Source organism: Canis lupus, chromosome 13 (assembly GCF_003254725.2).
Source record: "Canis lupus dingo isolate Sandy chromosome 13, ASM325472v2, whole genome shotgun sequence".
Taxonomy (NCBI): domain Eukaryota; kingdom Metazoa; phylum Chordata; class Mammalia; order Carnivora; family Canidae; genus Canis; species Canis lupus.
This window is the reverse complement of record NC_064255.1, coordinates 43,791,031-43,806,811: the sequence shown is the minus strand read 5'-3', so window position 1 is coordinate 43,806,811 and position 15,781 is coordinate 43,791,031. Positions and strand designations below refer to the sequence as shown.

Sequence of the window (15,781 nt, the reverse complement as noted above, 5' to 3'; positions counted from 1 at the left end):
GTGGTGAGTTGAAGGTGTAGTAGTTACAGGTGACCATGTGTTATCAACCTGCTCCTAACAAACCCCCCCCCCCCAAAAAAAAGAGTTTTAGGATGGTACTCTTTGCAGAAATTTGACCTAGTAGATAAAAACTCCTATGTCCTCCGGAGTTTTCTGATAGAGCAATGGGATGGATGCTGGATAAGGGGCCCCGATTCTTGGGCATCAGTGTTTGCAGGCGCTTCGGAGCCAGCCTCGCCGTCAGACCACAGAACAGGTCTTTCCTGCAAAGAACTTGAGCGCCAGGAGGCGGGAGGGCCCCGCGGCCTCCGGGGCAGCCCGGGCACCTGGGGCGGCCTGTCGCCAGGTGAGCGCAGGTCGGACGCGTCCCGGGCCCCGCCCTCCCGCGGTCCCCCCCGCGCGCGGGGACCACGGCGGGCCCGGTGGCAGCGCCCCCGCCACCACTAGGAGCGAGCCAGCTCCAGCGGAAACACCCCCTTCCTTCCCAGGGAAGCCCCGCGCCACCTGCGGGGTCCCCACCTGGACGCGCATCCTCCTCGCCGCGCGGGAGACCAACCTGGGCTCGCTCCCGCCACGGGAGTGCGCGTGCGCGGAGTCCACCTCCGCGCGAACCCCCGCGCGCTCGGAATCGAGAAAAGCAGCTCCTCCTTCCAAATGGACATCCAGGGGCTGGAACCGCTCTGCCTCCCCGCCCCCCTCCTTGCTTTTCTTTTTTTTTTTTTTTTCTTTTTTTCTTTTTTTTTCTAGCTCAACCACAGCCCTCGAGGCCACTTCCGAGGCGCTTCGGGGGACCCCGGGAGCAGCCGTCGGGGAAGCGGGAGGGGAAGGCGGGAAGCAGCGGGGGAAGTGACCCGGGCCGGGGCGCCCGCGCGTCCCGCTTACCGGTGCTCGGTCCGCACACATCCCAGCTCGGCGACCGCGACGCTCAGGCTGCGCGAGGGAAGCCGAGCACCGCCCCGGGGCGCGGAGGAGGCCGTGCTTCTGCGCTCGCCATCTGCTCCTGCGGAGGCGCGAGGGGACGGGGGGGGAATCAAGTCTCCGAAGACGGGCCCCCAGGCCGGTTGCAGGAGCCCGAGCCCGCCCGCGACCCCTCGGCCTCCTCCGGGTCCGCCTCCTCCTCCGGCCCCGCCCCGCTCCCGCCAGCAGCCAATCGCCGGTCGTCCGCCCCCGTGACGTAGGAGGGGGCGTGGCCTGGGAGGCCGGCGTCCCCGCGGCTGCTGGAGCGCAGGGCCGTGCAGGTGCTGCGCTGGCCCCCGGGCCCTGCGGGTCACCCGGCGCGCGTAGCCTAGACCTGAAATGCCTGGCAGTTATTTATTTATTTTTTTTTAGAGCGCAAAGGGATCGAGTCTAAGCATTTAATGGTGTCCTTTTATAACTGGGAGAGAAATTGAGAAAAAGACCACAATTTGGATTTGCCCCCCCCACGCCTGTCTTCACTCAGTCTGCACGGGCTTTGTGCATATATACCTGCCGTGGTCTGTTAGCTTTTAAAACTCAGGGATTTACTTTTTTTTTTCCTTCTAAATAAATTACGACAACCCAGTTTGGTCTCTCAAAACTTCTGACCTCGGGGATCCTGGGATGGCTCCCCGGTGTAGCGCCGCCTGCAGCCCGGGCTGTGATGCTGGGGACCCGGGATCGAGTCCCACGTTGGGCTCCCTGCGTGGAGCCTGCTTCTCCCTCTGCCTGTGTCTCTGCCTCTCTGTTTGTGTCTCATGAATAAATAAAATCTTTAAAAAAAAAAAAAAAACTTCTGACCGACTAAGTGCTTTGAGAAAGGAAAGGAAATTGAGAAAAGACAGAAGCAATCGTGGCAATACTGAAGACCAAAATCTAATGATCCCTGGCTGCCACTGAAACAAAAAGCAACCCCCCCCCCAACTCTTTTGTACATCTTACGTTTTCTCAAATGTGCAGCCCAAGTGAAGGAAACTCAAGGATCCTATAACGTTTCCCTAGCAGCGAGGAGGTCTCCAGGGCAGATTCAGGGATCCGCTTGGGAGGCTCGCAGACTCTCCCAGACCAGGCCGGGGAAGCCAAACAAGCTCCTGCACCCGCGGAGATGGTGCCTCTCCCAGCGGGGAGGAACGAGTTCTGGGTGTGGCTTGCTCTGATGCCTGAATCTGGAAACCTCCTTCTGCAGGCAAGGGCTAGTCTCTAGAGTTTACTCAACTCTGGGAATACATCCAGCTTCACAGCGCAGACACTCATGGACGTGGCCTCTGAAATGTGTGGCCTTGGTAGCATGCTTTGCAGTCCTTTGAGTGTCCCCAACGTGATTGAAGATCAAATCTTCTATCTGATAGCCAGTCTTCCTGAGCACACTTAAAATTTACGATGGGCCTCCCAGAGCTTCCCCAGGCAGCTGCGAAGCTGCAACCTGGGTGGAGGGCCTCCCCGGGAGGACTCCTACCACGACAGCTCAGGCGGGGGCTGGTATCTGCGGCCTGTTGGGATCGCTTCAATCAGGGGTTCTAACCAGCTACACAGAGTCAACTGGGCAGCTTGATGATGCCAAGGCCCCGCCCAGGTCAATTAAACTGGAATCTCTGGAGGTGGGGCTCTGGCAATTTTTCTTTCTAGCTGTCCGAGTAATTTGAACCTGCAACAAGGGTTGAGAATCTCTGGCTACGATTTAAATTATTGCCTTAGAGAAGAATCTGCATAATAGATGTTTTTTAAAAATGCAGTAGCAGGGGATCCCTGGGTGGCGCAGCGGTTTGGCGCCTGCCTTTGGCCCAGGGCGTGATCCTGGAGACCCGGGATCGAATCCCACGTCGGGCTCCCGGTGCATGGAGCCTGCTTCTCCCTCTGCCTGTGTCTCTGCCTCTCTCTCTCTCACTGTGTGCCTATCATAAATAAATAAAAAAAATTAAAAAAAAATGCAGTAGCAGAATGATGTGAAATATTTTGTAATATAACTTAACCGTATATATGCTTCATATATTTTATATGAATATAGAAAATTTCTGGTAAGATACGCATCAAAATTATTTATTCAGAAGGGAAGGATGGCAGAGTGAGGAGGGGACGTTATTAGCTTTCTATTCGTATCTGTATCATTTGACAAGGAAAGGCGCGTGTATGCCATTTATAATTTAAATATATTCAGTCAAGTTTTAAATATTCATGCTTATGAATGTCATTGCAAACAGCCACTATTAAAGTGGGCTTCAGTTTCTTTTTGCAAATGTGCCTCTAATATCTAATTTTCTCCTGAGGATTTTTTCTGTTTTGTTCTTAAAAAAGAAAAGATCCATAAAACTCTTTAACACATTAGCTACCAAAACATAAGCATTAATCTACACAGTCATTCCCAAACTTGATATTTACTTCCTTATAATTCATGTAATGTACCTATCATCCGATAAATTTTTTAAACTAATATACAAAGTATAGAATATAGATGTAAGGAAACTTCATCTTTTCCAACTGGAAAATTACTTGTAATTAGTATCTCAGTACTGATAGCTTCATAATCAATTCCCAGTAGGTGGGATCCCTGGGTGGCTCAGCAATGTAGCACCTGCCTTCCGCCCAGGGCATGATCCTGGGGACCCAGGATCGAGTCCCACATTGGGCTCCCTGCGTGGAGCCTGCTTCTCCCTCTGCCTGTGTCTCTGCCTCTCTCTCTCTCTCTCTCTGTCATGAATAAATAAATAAAATCTTCAAAAAAATTCCCAGTAGGAAACATGGCATAGTGGCCAAGTGCCTAGGTTTGACCTGGCTTTAAATCTTAGCTCTGCACAACTTTAGATAAATGATGTAGGGTACCATCTCTAAGCCACGTAAGTAAAATGAATCCAGTAATATCTACCACAGTGTTACTAAAATTACACCAAGTCATATAGCTGCTTCACTAAGGGCTTCTCACTGTGTAAATAACAGGTGCTTAATAAGCGATAGTTATTAATCCCCTGATTTCTATTTTCCTCTCTTAAACATACCCAAAGATTAGCATGGAAGCAATGGACTAAGAATTTATCAGGAAACATTTTTATAAAACAGTAAGTATGATTCTTCCTATGACTGTTGATACTTCTTATCCACTTACGCATGCTAAAGAGCAACATTCATTCTTTCAGGTCACTGCTTTAGCATAGAACATGGAAAACAATTTTTTTTTGATTTGCCTCGAAATATTTTACATATAACAAGTGTTTCCCAACGTGACACACAAGCTGTTTCTGATCCATAAACAACCATTTCTTTCTCTCTATACTTCTTAACAGAGTATGACTCAGGCAGAGATGAGGATGTTTCCCAGGATTGGCTTCCTGACCAACTTTTAGACAAAAAGGGGATGGGTCAGTGCCTCAAGCAATAAAGACTTATCTCTTACAGACGAACCCTGATTTTAGTAATATCTTCTTGCATTTTTTTTTCTTTCCTTTTTTCCCTTTCCTTGACGTTTACTGAGCGTTAGTAAAACGTTGCTATGTTAGGCACTATTCTAAGTGGCACTATTCACATCTGTTACCGCACTTAATCCTCTTGTCACCAAAGTTGGAGCAAACTCAAGTGTGAAGGATGAGAAGTCAACCAAATGAGAGGGTAAATAAGGGTGAGACTGTTTCAGACGGAGGAAACCTTCTGGAGGTGGAGCAGCTATCACGTTTGGGATTTCTAGGTCATCTTCATGTGATAAGCATGGAGATTTTCACAGGACACTGGAGGCTTTGGTCTGATTAGGTTGGCCATCTGCACCATGGTTTGACATTTCTGGCTTATATTGCGGGGGCGTTCTAATGACCATAGTCAACCCTCTGTTCCATTCCTTTTCCTACCAAAGGTCCACACCTCATCAATTTCCAACCCTGCAGACTCTCCCAGCTGTTTCTCCTCTGTACCCAGGTTGTGTCTGCAGCAGAATGTTATGATAAGAAGCTAATGGAAGACTGTAGTTAATGGAGTCTGCATTCTTGATAAACAAACTTTCTGTTTATTGCTGGGCGATTCCTTATCATTCTCAGCCAAGCCCTCCTCTTCTGACAAACACTGACTGAGCACCCACCAGGTGCCAGGACCAAACAATCTCAGCCTGAACTCACCACCTTCACTCACCAGAAGCGAGTGCACAGCATGCTCAGATGGATCTAAGCACAGTGATGTGTAAATCTCAGTATTTACACACACACACACACACATACACACACACACACACACACACTGCATTTCTGCATTTCTATGTAAGCAGTCTTCCCTCCTTTAAAGAAGTTCATTTCTCTCCAGAGTGGAGATCTCTGGCCACTGGCTCTTGCCCCTTCCACAGCCTTATGTTTGCAGTTATTGCCTCTTTATATCTTTACTCTGTTTCTCTTCAGTGGATTCTTCCCCTGAACCTACAAATATTTAGAGATAAATATATATGTTCTGCACACCAAGGAGGAGGAGGCGAAAGAAGGCAGGAAGGGAGGGAGAGAGAGAAGGAAGGAGGCTCATGAAAAGAAAGGAGGGGAAATGACAGAGAAGGCTTTCTTTTGATCTTGCTATTGTTTCAGATGGAACTATGGCTTTATTTCTCTCCTTAACCCCATTACTGAAATTCACTGGAACGTATCTCAATCACTTGCTGACTCCGTAAGCCCCACACTCTGATTTCACTGTCCTTTTCTCCTCTGAACTTATCAATGGTCACAGTTCCAGTTGTCAGATTCAGTGGTTTCTCTCCCTGCTTCTGGGAACTCCTCTCTTGGGGACTGTTAGGATACTTCCTGGTTCTCTTTTTAATTGTTTAAATTTAAAAAAAAATTTTTTTTTAAGACTCTTGTCTGGCTCATCTGCATCCTTCTTTCAGTGTTAGGTATATGTACTCTCCCAAGGACTGCTCATTCACTTTCATGATGTGTTTATGGTCTCTAGCCTGAGGACTTTCCAACTTTCTGCCCTCTCCTGAGCTTCAGGTGTGCATTTCCAACTGTCTGCCAACCACTTCCTTCTCTTGATAGCAGTAGCATCTTGGTACCTCCAATGCCGCATGCCCTTCTCTCCACACCTGCTCCTACCATCTCTCCTTCCTCTTTGCCTACCAGGCTCTGCTGTGGGGCCATACCTTTGTCGGTCTAGCAAGCCAGGTGGGCAGCACACCAGAAGCTTACTGCCACGGGAGATCTAGGAAGAACTCGGGAGTTAGTTACTTCAAGAAGAACGTTCAGGCCGATTTGATTGGCCTAGCAAAAATCTTAATCATCGTAGGGGCTGGATGACTCTAAGAAGAGCATGTTCTTTGTTTAGAATCATCTTTCCTTTCTCTAAGTATCACCAAAGGAACTTAATGCCAGTTTGTGAAATGCTAATACCACAATGTCTACTATAGAGGTATGAAACCGGTGTTACGGGGTCTAAGAGATGGGGAATTCATTTTTCTCATGGGACAGGGGATCTAGCAAAAGCTTCATATGGCGTTGTCACTTGAGTGGGGTTTCTGAAATGTGTAGGAATGCCCTGGTGGAAAAATAAAGGAAAGGCCTCTGGCCAAATACCAAACAGCAGGCAGGTAAGAAGAAAAGCACAAATACATTGGAGTATATGGCACACTTGAGAATTGGTTACTTTTTGTGAGACCCATGCAGAGTAGAGAAGGAGAGAGTGTTAGGACTTCACCGTGCAGGTTTCTGAACACAAGAGTGTGGTCAGTCTTGTGCCATAATAAGCTAAGCACGCTGGACAGGATGGACACTGCAGGGTGAGAGAGAGAGAGAATAAAGAGATGGAATCCTGAGGCAAAGCTCTGGCAGTGGTGTGGAAAGGAAGGCATGCACTCCAGAATCTTCACAAGGTCAAATCATCCCTGTTGAGAAAAACAGGAAGCGACAGGGCTCCGTCCCACACCAGAGGTTGTGTGGCTGGTGGGAGTGTAATTGCTCTGCAGTCACAAGGCCACTCGGAGGATCCCGAGCTGCAGGAGAGAGAGCCCTGACCTGGGCAGGCTGATTAGCAGAACCCTGGGAGCTGTGTTTTTGGTCTGATAGATGATACATGTCTTAAATGGTGAGAGGACGTGGCATTACTCCATTAAGTTAGGAGCTTCGTTAAGCCAGTGCAAGTGTCCAAGGTTCCATGACCTTCCTGCCATCTACTGGGTGAAGGGCCAAATCTCTTCTTCGAAGTATTTGCCAAGGAGCCTCTCCTTCTCTGGGGGGATGTGTTCTGAGATCCTGGACATGCCAATACTTTGAAGCCTATATATACTATGTTATTTCCCTACATATCCAGGCCTACAATAATGGTTAATTTCCAAATTAGGCACCGTAAGAGGTTGACAACCATAACTAATAATAAAATAGAATAATAATACCCTGCAATATGAGCTGTGTAGAGGTGGTCTCTCCCTCACAGTCTTCCTGTCCTGTACTCGCCCTTCTTCTTGTGATGAGGTCAGATGACAACACGCCTCCATGAGGAGATGAAGGGAGGTGAATGACGTAGGCGGTGACATAGCATCAGGCCACTATTGCCCTTTCAACTGTATATCGGGAGGACCTTCTGTTACTGGACCACAGTTGAACCCCAGGTAACTGAAGCCACGGAATGCAAATTCCCAGTTAAGGGGTGAGTACTGTACCAGAAAAAAAATTCACAATAGAAACTCACCATGACCAAGGAGGAGCCCACAGGGGACTTTAAAGGTGCTGGGGACGTTTATTATTAAGCTCAAGGGTGGTATATAATAGCCAGGATTCCACAGAGAACAGAACCAACACGATGTACATAAATAAATATTGGGAGGAAGAGAGAAACTTTAAGGAAATAGCTTGCCCAGTTGGGGGGTGGGGGGGTGGATCCAAAGCCTGCAGCAGGCTGGAGACCCATGGAAGCGTTGATACTGCCGAGAATTGCTGATACTGTTGAGAATTGCTGAGTTAAACGGATTAAAGGTTAAAAAGTCAAGTGCTGAAGGGAACAGAGTGGGAGCCATGAGGAAGGAGAAGCTGCCAGATAGAAGGTGGGAAAGAATCACGATCTACAGAATTTTTTTTTTTAAAAGCACTCCCATGATTTCACAACAAAACCAAATGAAGTCTCCCCAAATTCCAACAAACTAACTCACACTGCTTGTTGGAACAAGTGCAGGGCAAACGTGGCTTCCTCTACTGTCATAACTGGCTTGGGATAATGCAGTAAGAGACTTTGGGGCCAGAAGTCACATTTGAATGTACCTAGAGCAATGAGGTGGCTGGCAGGACCTTTTCAGGCCATTTGCGGATTGCAGTTGTGGGTATTTTTTTCTCAGTAGCTGGAAGATAGAGTGGAACTTGGACCTGAGCATCCCTTCTGGAAGAAGAGTGTGCTGAAGGATGTAGTTTCCATCTCACTTGCTGGCTATCAACACAGGCTCTGCAGGGAAAGCTGCAAAATACTCTTACCATCCCCAGAACTTTCTCAAGCCCTTTGCTAGCTTTCCTCTTTGGTTCTTCCAAGTACCCAATCCCCTCATGCTAAACTTTGCTGTGGAAGCTCTTTGCTGAGGCCCTTCTTTGGCAGCGCCTCTGGACCTGACCTTATTTACCCCCCTCAAGGGGGTTCAAAATTACCTATTTGACTTTGACCAAGACTGCCTTCACAAATATCTCCAGGCTTGACTAGACCTTCGAGAGGCTGCTTCCCGATGAATCTGCTCCCCCCCCCCCACTTTCCTAGGGCGTTTTCTTTAGAAAACTTGTAATTATAATAACTTTTCCCCTTTGAGATGGAAATCTTTTAAGAAGTCTCTCACCAGTGTTACAATTTAGGAACGTCTCTCTCAAGAGTTTGTGATTCATGTCTCTGAAGTGTAATCCCCAAAGGAGATAGCAACCCTATGTCTGTCACCAATGGAAGGGCCCGAGCCAATTCCGGTAGGTGCCTTACTTCATATCATAAACCTGCGTCCTGTCAACAAAGACACAAGAAAGTACTTTTCCTTTGCATAGAGCCAATAAGCAGGTAGAGAGATGGCCTGTGTTCTCATTCACACACCAGCACTTAAAAATGCTCTCACTCTGTGTTTCGGTGGAGTTCTGATCTCTCCCCTACTTGAGAGACTTCCTTACTTATTTAACACTACTCAGTGCAACTTCTGCTTTGACACTTCCAATGTTCTCCAAATTAAGATTCCCGTTTCATAATGGTTCTTCAAGTGAGATCTCAGGAGGAAAGTAATCAGACTTCAGTCATTTCTGCTATTGCATAATTGCTATTACTCTTTCTTGAGACTCGTAGGGGCTTTGCATATGTCTTAAACAGATATTTGTCAACCCATGTGTGCTTCTGAGCTCTTTTCAGGCAATGTAACAGCAAATAATTTATGTTTGAGACAATCGGGCAGAGATCTTTTTGGTCAAGGAGGTACTCTTGGACCATGCTCTAATCTCATGGTTCTCAAGTTCAGCTACACATTAGAATCACCAGGGGAGGGCAGCCCAGGTGGCTCAGCAGTTTAGCACCGCCTTCGGCCCAGGGCCTGATCCTGGAGACCTGGGATCGAGTCCCACGTCGGGCTCCCTGCATGGAGCCTGCTTTTCCCTCTGCCCCTCTGTCTCTCATTAATAAATAAATAAAATCTTAAGAAGAGTCACCAGGGGAGTTGGAAAAAAATGTTGCTGGCTTGTATCCCTAGAAATTCTGACTCAAGTGTTCTAGGTGTGATTTGGTCATAGGGATTTTGGAAAACTCCTCAGTTGATTCTAATTTGTAGTCAAGGTTGTGAATCACAGCTGAAGCTCCCCATAGTGTTGGGGTTTTTTTGTTTGTTTGTTTAAAATCACTCATTTTTCTGAATTCACCAAACATTCATGAGGAATCTCCTTCATGCCAAACACTGTCTAGAATACCAAGTGAATGTGTCATGGCCCCAGTTTTTCAAGGAGCTCTCAAAATAACGGAAGAGGTGCAATATAAGCAAGCAGCTGCCATGCAGTGCAAAGAGGACTATGATAGTTTGCTCAGAGTTGTGGAGACACAAGTGAGGCAGCAGTGAGAATTCTCTGGGGAGGTGTTTGACTTCACTAGGCCAACTAGGTGTGCATGGAAGGAGCTGCAGGAAAAAGGAGAGAAGATTCCAGGCAAAGTAAACAATAAGAATAACAGAGCGATCAAAACCCCACCATTCTCTCGATGTTCTAAAGGTCCTAGTTACTGTGCTGGTGATGCGACAACGCTGGTCTCAACTGACCAGATCTCTCGGTTAGGAAGGGGTTGCCTCCACACTTTCCAAATCTTCACATTTTCTGTGAAGTTTGTCCAAATCAGTGGATCTCCGTACTGGTTTACATTAAAGCACATGGAGTGTTTTTTCACACAAAATGTTGATGTTTTACTCTCAGTGAAATTCCAATATTATTGGCCTATGGGGTGCGATCTATTATCTTTTATTAAAAGCTCCCATATGATTATTTATAAACAGACACAATGGACATTTTACAGGGCCATGGTTTCTCAAACTAAACTGTGGGGATGGTTGTACAACTGTATGAATTCAGTAAATGCCACTGAACTCTACTTCAAATGGTGGGATTCTTTGGTATGTAAATCACAAAGATATTTCCAAAACAAAGCAAAATACGGATGTAGCACATTTAATGTGAAAGATCAATCACTCAAAAAACTCCCTGGAGTGACTGTAATGTACTGCCTTGATTAAGAACCACTGGCTGAAATTCCAAGAGCTCACAGATGTGGAGAATTTTCTGTACAGTGATTAAAAGAGGTGGCAACTGAGAAAAGAGGTCTTACAGGCACAGAATCTTCATCAGAAAGACTAATTGAGCACTTGACATGCTGGTCTAAAAGACTGCCAACCCCCGAGGATGCAGTGTGGATCACAATGCATCCCAGTTAAGTTCCGAAATTGCAGTTCGCTCAAGTATTTCACTTTAAACAGAACAATTTCAGAGCTCTTAATATATTGTATTCTTAGTGAAATAACTGATATGTATGATCTCTATTGCCCTTTTAAAATCAAAATGATTATTTGTTTCAACGATCACTTTCATGGAGAACTCAGATGGCGTAAGCCACAAGAATATTTTTTGATAAAACAATGGAATAAGGAGGTATTAAAAGCATTTTTAAATTACAGATAAAGCTCAGAAAGAAAAAGACCCCCAGTTTATTAAGCTTATTCACCAGGATAAAATGAGACATTTCTCCAAGTGGCTTCTAAGACACTTTCTCTAGGCAGCCCAATCGGAGTTTATTTAGACAAGATTGAACACAGAACCTCTCCAGTCTTTACAAATTACCTATTCATAACTTCTTTCGATGCATTAGAATCAATGCCAATATAACATTTCAATATTTCCTGTATGGTTATAAGATGATAATTAAACTCATTTAAACTTGAAGGCCCTTTCCTCTCAACAATTTATGGATGGGAATAATTTTAAATAGATTGCAATGCAAATCACTAAGCACATCTGCATTGCGACACATCTAATTATGATGGACAAATTAGTCAACATCAAGTCATAGGATAACCTGAATATCCGGTTTGGACTGAGAAAATAGATGTGGAAAGCCACAGACAACTTTTATTAAAGGCAGCCTTAAACTCTGAATAGTGAGTTAATGGCTCTTGATTCCTAGAACATTTGTCAGAAATTGTACTTACTGAAGCTAATGTAGTCAATTCCTGGGTGTTAAAGTAGGGAGCCCAAGAATTTAAGGACAAGCAAAGGTAATCATCTAAAATTAAATAGTAAGACTCAACCCACCAGGATGGGGAATAGAAATTCCTAGAGTAACCCTCCAGAACAGAAGTATTTCCTAAATCTTGGTCAAGAATCTGTATGAAACACTTATAAGGTTATGGTATCTAGGAAAAAAGGAGAGCCAAAGGGGCACCTGGGTGGCTCAGCGGTTGAGCATCTGCCTTTGACTCAGGGCTTGATCCTGAGTCCCACATTGGGCTCCCCACAGGGAGCCTGCTTCTCCCTCTGCCTGTGTCTCTGCCCTTCTCTCTGTGTCTCTCATGAATAAATAAATAAAATCTTAAAAAAATAAAAAGAAGGGGTGGTCAAAGAAACAGCTTTTAGTTGTCAAGAGGAAAGGAGGCTTTGTCTTTATTTTTTAAGATTTTCTTTATTTGAGACAGAACATGAGCTGGGGGAGGCACAGAGGGACAAGCAGACTCTCTACTGAGTAGGGAGCCCTACACGGTGCTCAATCCCAGGGCCCCAAGATCATGACCAGAGCTGAAGGCAGACATTCAACTGGGCCACCCAGGAGCCCCTAGAATGCTTTGTCTTTTCTTTACCTAGAAATGTTCCTGGAATGGAATGAACCATTGTGGTTCATTACAATTTCAAGGCAACATTTTAGATCTATTCCTTTTCTTTCATTTACTCTTATATTCACTGAGCATCTTTCTAATCCATGATTTGGTTAAAGGAATTTATGGGCCAAGAGAGAATGCCCTAAGGAGAAACAATTCTTATCCTCTGACATTCTGGTTTATCAATCAGTCTCCTGAGAGGTGGCTTACACAATAGAGATTTATTCCCACAGATCTAGGGACTAGAAATTAGAGATCCAGGTGTTGGCAGGTTGGTTCATTCTGAGAGCTGTGAGAGAAGGATCTGTTCCAGGCCTCTCTCCTCAGCTTGGAGAGCCAAGATATCTCCTTGTGTCTCTTCACCTAGTCTTCCTTCTGTCTACATCTGTGTCCAAATTTCCCCTTTTCATAAGGGCATTAGTCACCCTGGATTATGATGCATCATAACAACCTCAACTGAACTTGATAATCTCTAAAGAGACTTAACTCCAAATAAAGTCACATCCTAAGGTACTGGGGCTTTGGACTTCAACATATGAATCTTAAGAGGGGCACAATTTAACTCATAATGGAGAGGATAGATATTGAGGGACCAACGGCAGCCTCTGCCATAATGCCCAACTGTGTCTGAATGATTGGCACAATCGATCTCCCCCCCTGCCCAAATCAGTTTCTCATGGGAATTCACAGGGATGAATCAGCTCCATTTTTCTCTTGAACTGTCCTTATCAAGGCACCTCACCAGACCCATTAGCACAGGGCATGTGTGTACGTGTGTAAATGTAACTTTGTTTCCAGGGCTGTCTACTACTTGTGCTCCAAGTGATACTAATACTGACGCAAGATCATAGTTAACCTGTACTATGGGCAAACTACGTTCCAGACGCTGTGCTAAACACATTGGGTGCATTATTTCATTTTAACTTTGCAGCAACTTGATTATGTGGGCAGTAGTCTTAACCCTATCTTCAGTCAAGGAAACTGAGGTACAGAGAGTTTAAGCAATTTACCCAAAGACTCATGGCTAGTAAGTGATAGGGATACAAGTGGACTCTGACTCCAGAGCCCCTAGAGCACACTCTTCCTCAAAAAGTTCTCACCAACGTAGTACCTGTAGTGTATGACTCTATCCCTTGGTCAAGTCCCCAAACCTCCGCTGTCTGGGACGACAGATGCTTCACCTTGTCTTCCTGCCTGCATTTTGTTTCTATTATCCTCTTTCTCTTTCAAGAGCATCCAACCCGGGGAATCCCTGGGTGGCTCATCAGTTTGGCACCTGCCTTTGGCCTGGGGCGTGATCTAGGTAGGGGTCCTGGGATCGAGTCCCACATCGGACTCCCTGCATGGAGCCTGCTTCTCCCTCTGCCTGTGTCTCTGCCTCTCTCTCTCTCTCTGTGTGTGTGTGTTTGTGTCTATCATGAATAAATAAATAAAATATTTTAAAAAAAGCATCCAACCCACCATAAATTCCATTGATCTTAGTTCTAGAGTACCTTTTTTTTTTTGAGATTGTAAATATGTGTTCATCCTTTTTCAGTGAAGTATAATTAACATTCGGTGTTAGTTTCAGGTGTACAATATGATTCAACAACTCCATACATCACTCAAAATATCTTTCGAGTCTTTCCTTTTGTATCTGGTTGCCATCGCCAGCATTCATCATCAAGGCCCCCAGAGTTCTACAGTCTGTGCATGCAAATTAGATCATAGGAACTTTAATGCCTACATTAGCTGAGATTGGCTTAGAATAGCCTCCAGATGGAGTCTCTTGCTTTCATGCTTGTACCCGAGAGCTGGTTTTCCAAAGTCTATCTGCTTTCTAGAGTATCACCATTTAAAAAATGCAGACTAGCTCATGTCTATGTGCTGATTAAAATCCCTGCCTATGTCTCTGACATCATCTCTGAGTAAGAGACAGGCAGGGCTAGGCAGGAAGAGACAGGTAGGGGGTGGTTGAATCAGGCTTACAAAACAAAGTCCCCAAATGCTGAGATGTAAGGAAACCAGAGATAAGAAAACAAACCAGACCATCCTGCCCTAGGTATGGGTAGAAAAGATAACATTTTTTTTTTTTTTTTATGATGGTCACCTGTGACCAACAAAGAATAACCAGACCCAAAAGGAAGCCATTAAAGGTGGTATCACCAGTCCTTACTCAAACCAGAACATCACAAAAATGATAAGGTCACAGGCTCCCTGGTCAGTTTAAATAAAAGCCTGTCCGTGGAGGCCTATGCTGGCAGTCCTGTCGGGACCCCTCTCACTCCCGAGAGCTCTCTCTGTACTCTACTTAAGAAACTTCTATTGCTTTACTCATTCTCCTTTGTCTGCGAGATTCATTCTTTGACTCCGTGACACAAGAACCTAGCTCTCCCACTTCCCTCCCCACCTCACTTGCCTTGCTCACTACGTCTGGTCTGACCACACACAGGCCTTTGGTTATTATCCTGAGTAAGGCCGGCTTTCTCCTGCTTCAGGGCCCCTACATTCTCATCGCAACTCTCATTCCCCAGATGTTTGCCTTCATGTCTCCTACTCCTCCTTTATGCCTTAGTGTAAACGCCACTTCTTGGCAATGTCCCCTTTGACCAATCTCAAGCATATGTCCATCCTCCCTCTCTCTCGATTACATCACGCTGCTTCATTTCCTTTAAGATGCTTCTCCACAGCTGACATGATCTTGTTTGCTTACTTGTTCATTATTGGAGGCCCCGACATACACAACCAGAAGGTAAGTCATTGTTCACCGCCACCAGTGTCAGAGCCAGGAGAGCATCTAATGCACGGTAGATGTTCAACCAGTAATTGTTAAAGAATGAGTAAAGGAATAAACCTCACAGGGCATGGTGCACAAAATTCTTTCTGCCTCCTTCCACTTCAAAATGAAAAAAAAAAAAATCCCAATCAAGTTGCCTCAAGAAGAGGGAACAAATTAATTCTTCCCCAGTCAGCCTGAATTTAAATTTCAGCTCAGCAAGCACACTCAGTGAGGTTTACCTGAGATCTTTTTTACATCTCTCCCAGTTGTGATCACTGACTTACATTGCCTATACTGCACTATATAACTGCCAAGGTGGGTTTTATTATTTATTTTTTTTAAGATTTTATTTATTTATTCATGACACACACACACACACACACACACACACACACAGAGGCAGAGACACAGGCAGAGGGAGAAGCAGGCTCCCTGTGGGGAACCCAATGCGAGACTTGATCCTGTGACTGCAGGATCATGCCCTGGGCCGAAGGCAGGCACTAAACTGCTGAACCATCCAGGGATCCCCCCGAGGTGGGTTTTAGAGGTAGATCATATTCCCAAGGCAGAGACTCTCCAATGCTGTACATAGGAAGGTATAGAGGAAGGAGACACCCTGCTTCTTTCTGGAACCCACTTAACTTTAGCTAGGTAACAGCTGAGGAAAGAAGGCCACTTACAAGGGCATCTAATAATGTTTTTTACATGCCAGGCTGGACCTTGTTTCAAGGACTTTACGTATATAAATGTATGACTCTAAGTTCTGTACT

At 45.5% G+C, this 15,781-nt stretch overlaps 1 protein-coding gene across 6 annotated transcripts in view; it reads right to left on the bottom strand.

The window, feature by feature from the left end:
* Positions 1-2,029, bottom strand: part of ATP10D (ATPase phospholipid transporting 10D (putative)) — a 100,097-nt gene extending 98,068 nt beyond the window's left edge. Inside the window, exon 1 of one of the 6 annotated variants that reach the window (XM_049092932.1) lies at positions 1,900-2,029. Coding sequence is in view for 3 of the 6 variants with exons in the window: in XM_049092936.1 (XP_048948893.1) it covers positions 520-662 (143 nt within the window). In the remaining 3 variants the exon portion in view is untranslated. Of the gene's footprint in view, positions 1-519; positions 807-882; positions 1,131-1,899 lie in introns of those variants that run through there. The other 5 variants (XM_025435810.3, XM_049092931.1, XM_049092936.1 and 2 more) reach the window with 5 other exon arrangements.
* Positions 2,030-15,781: the final 13,752 nt, after the last annotated feature.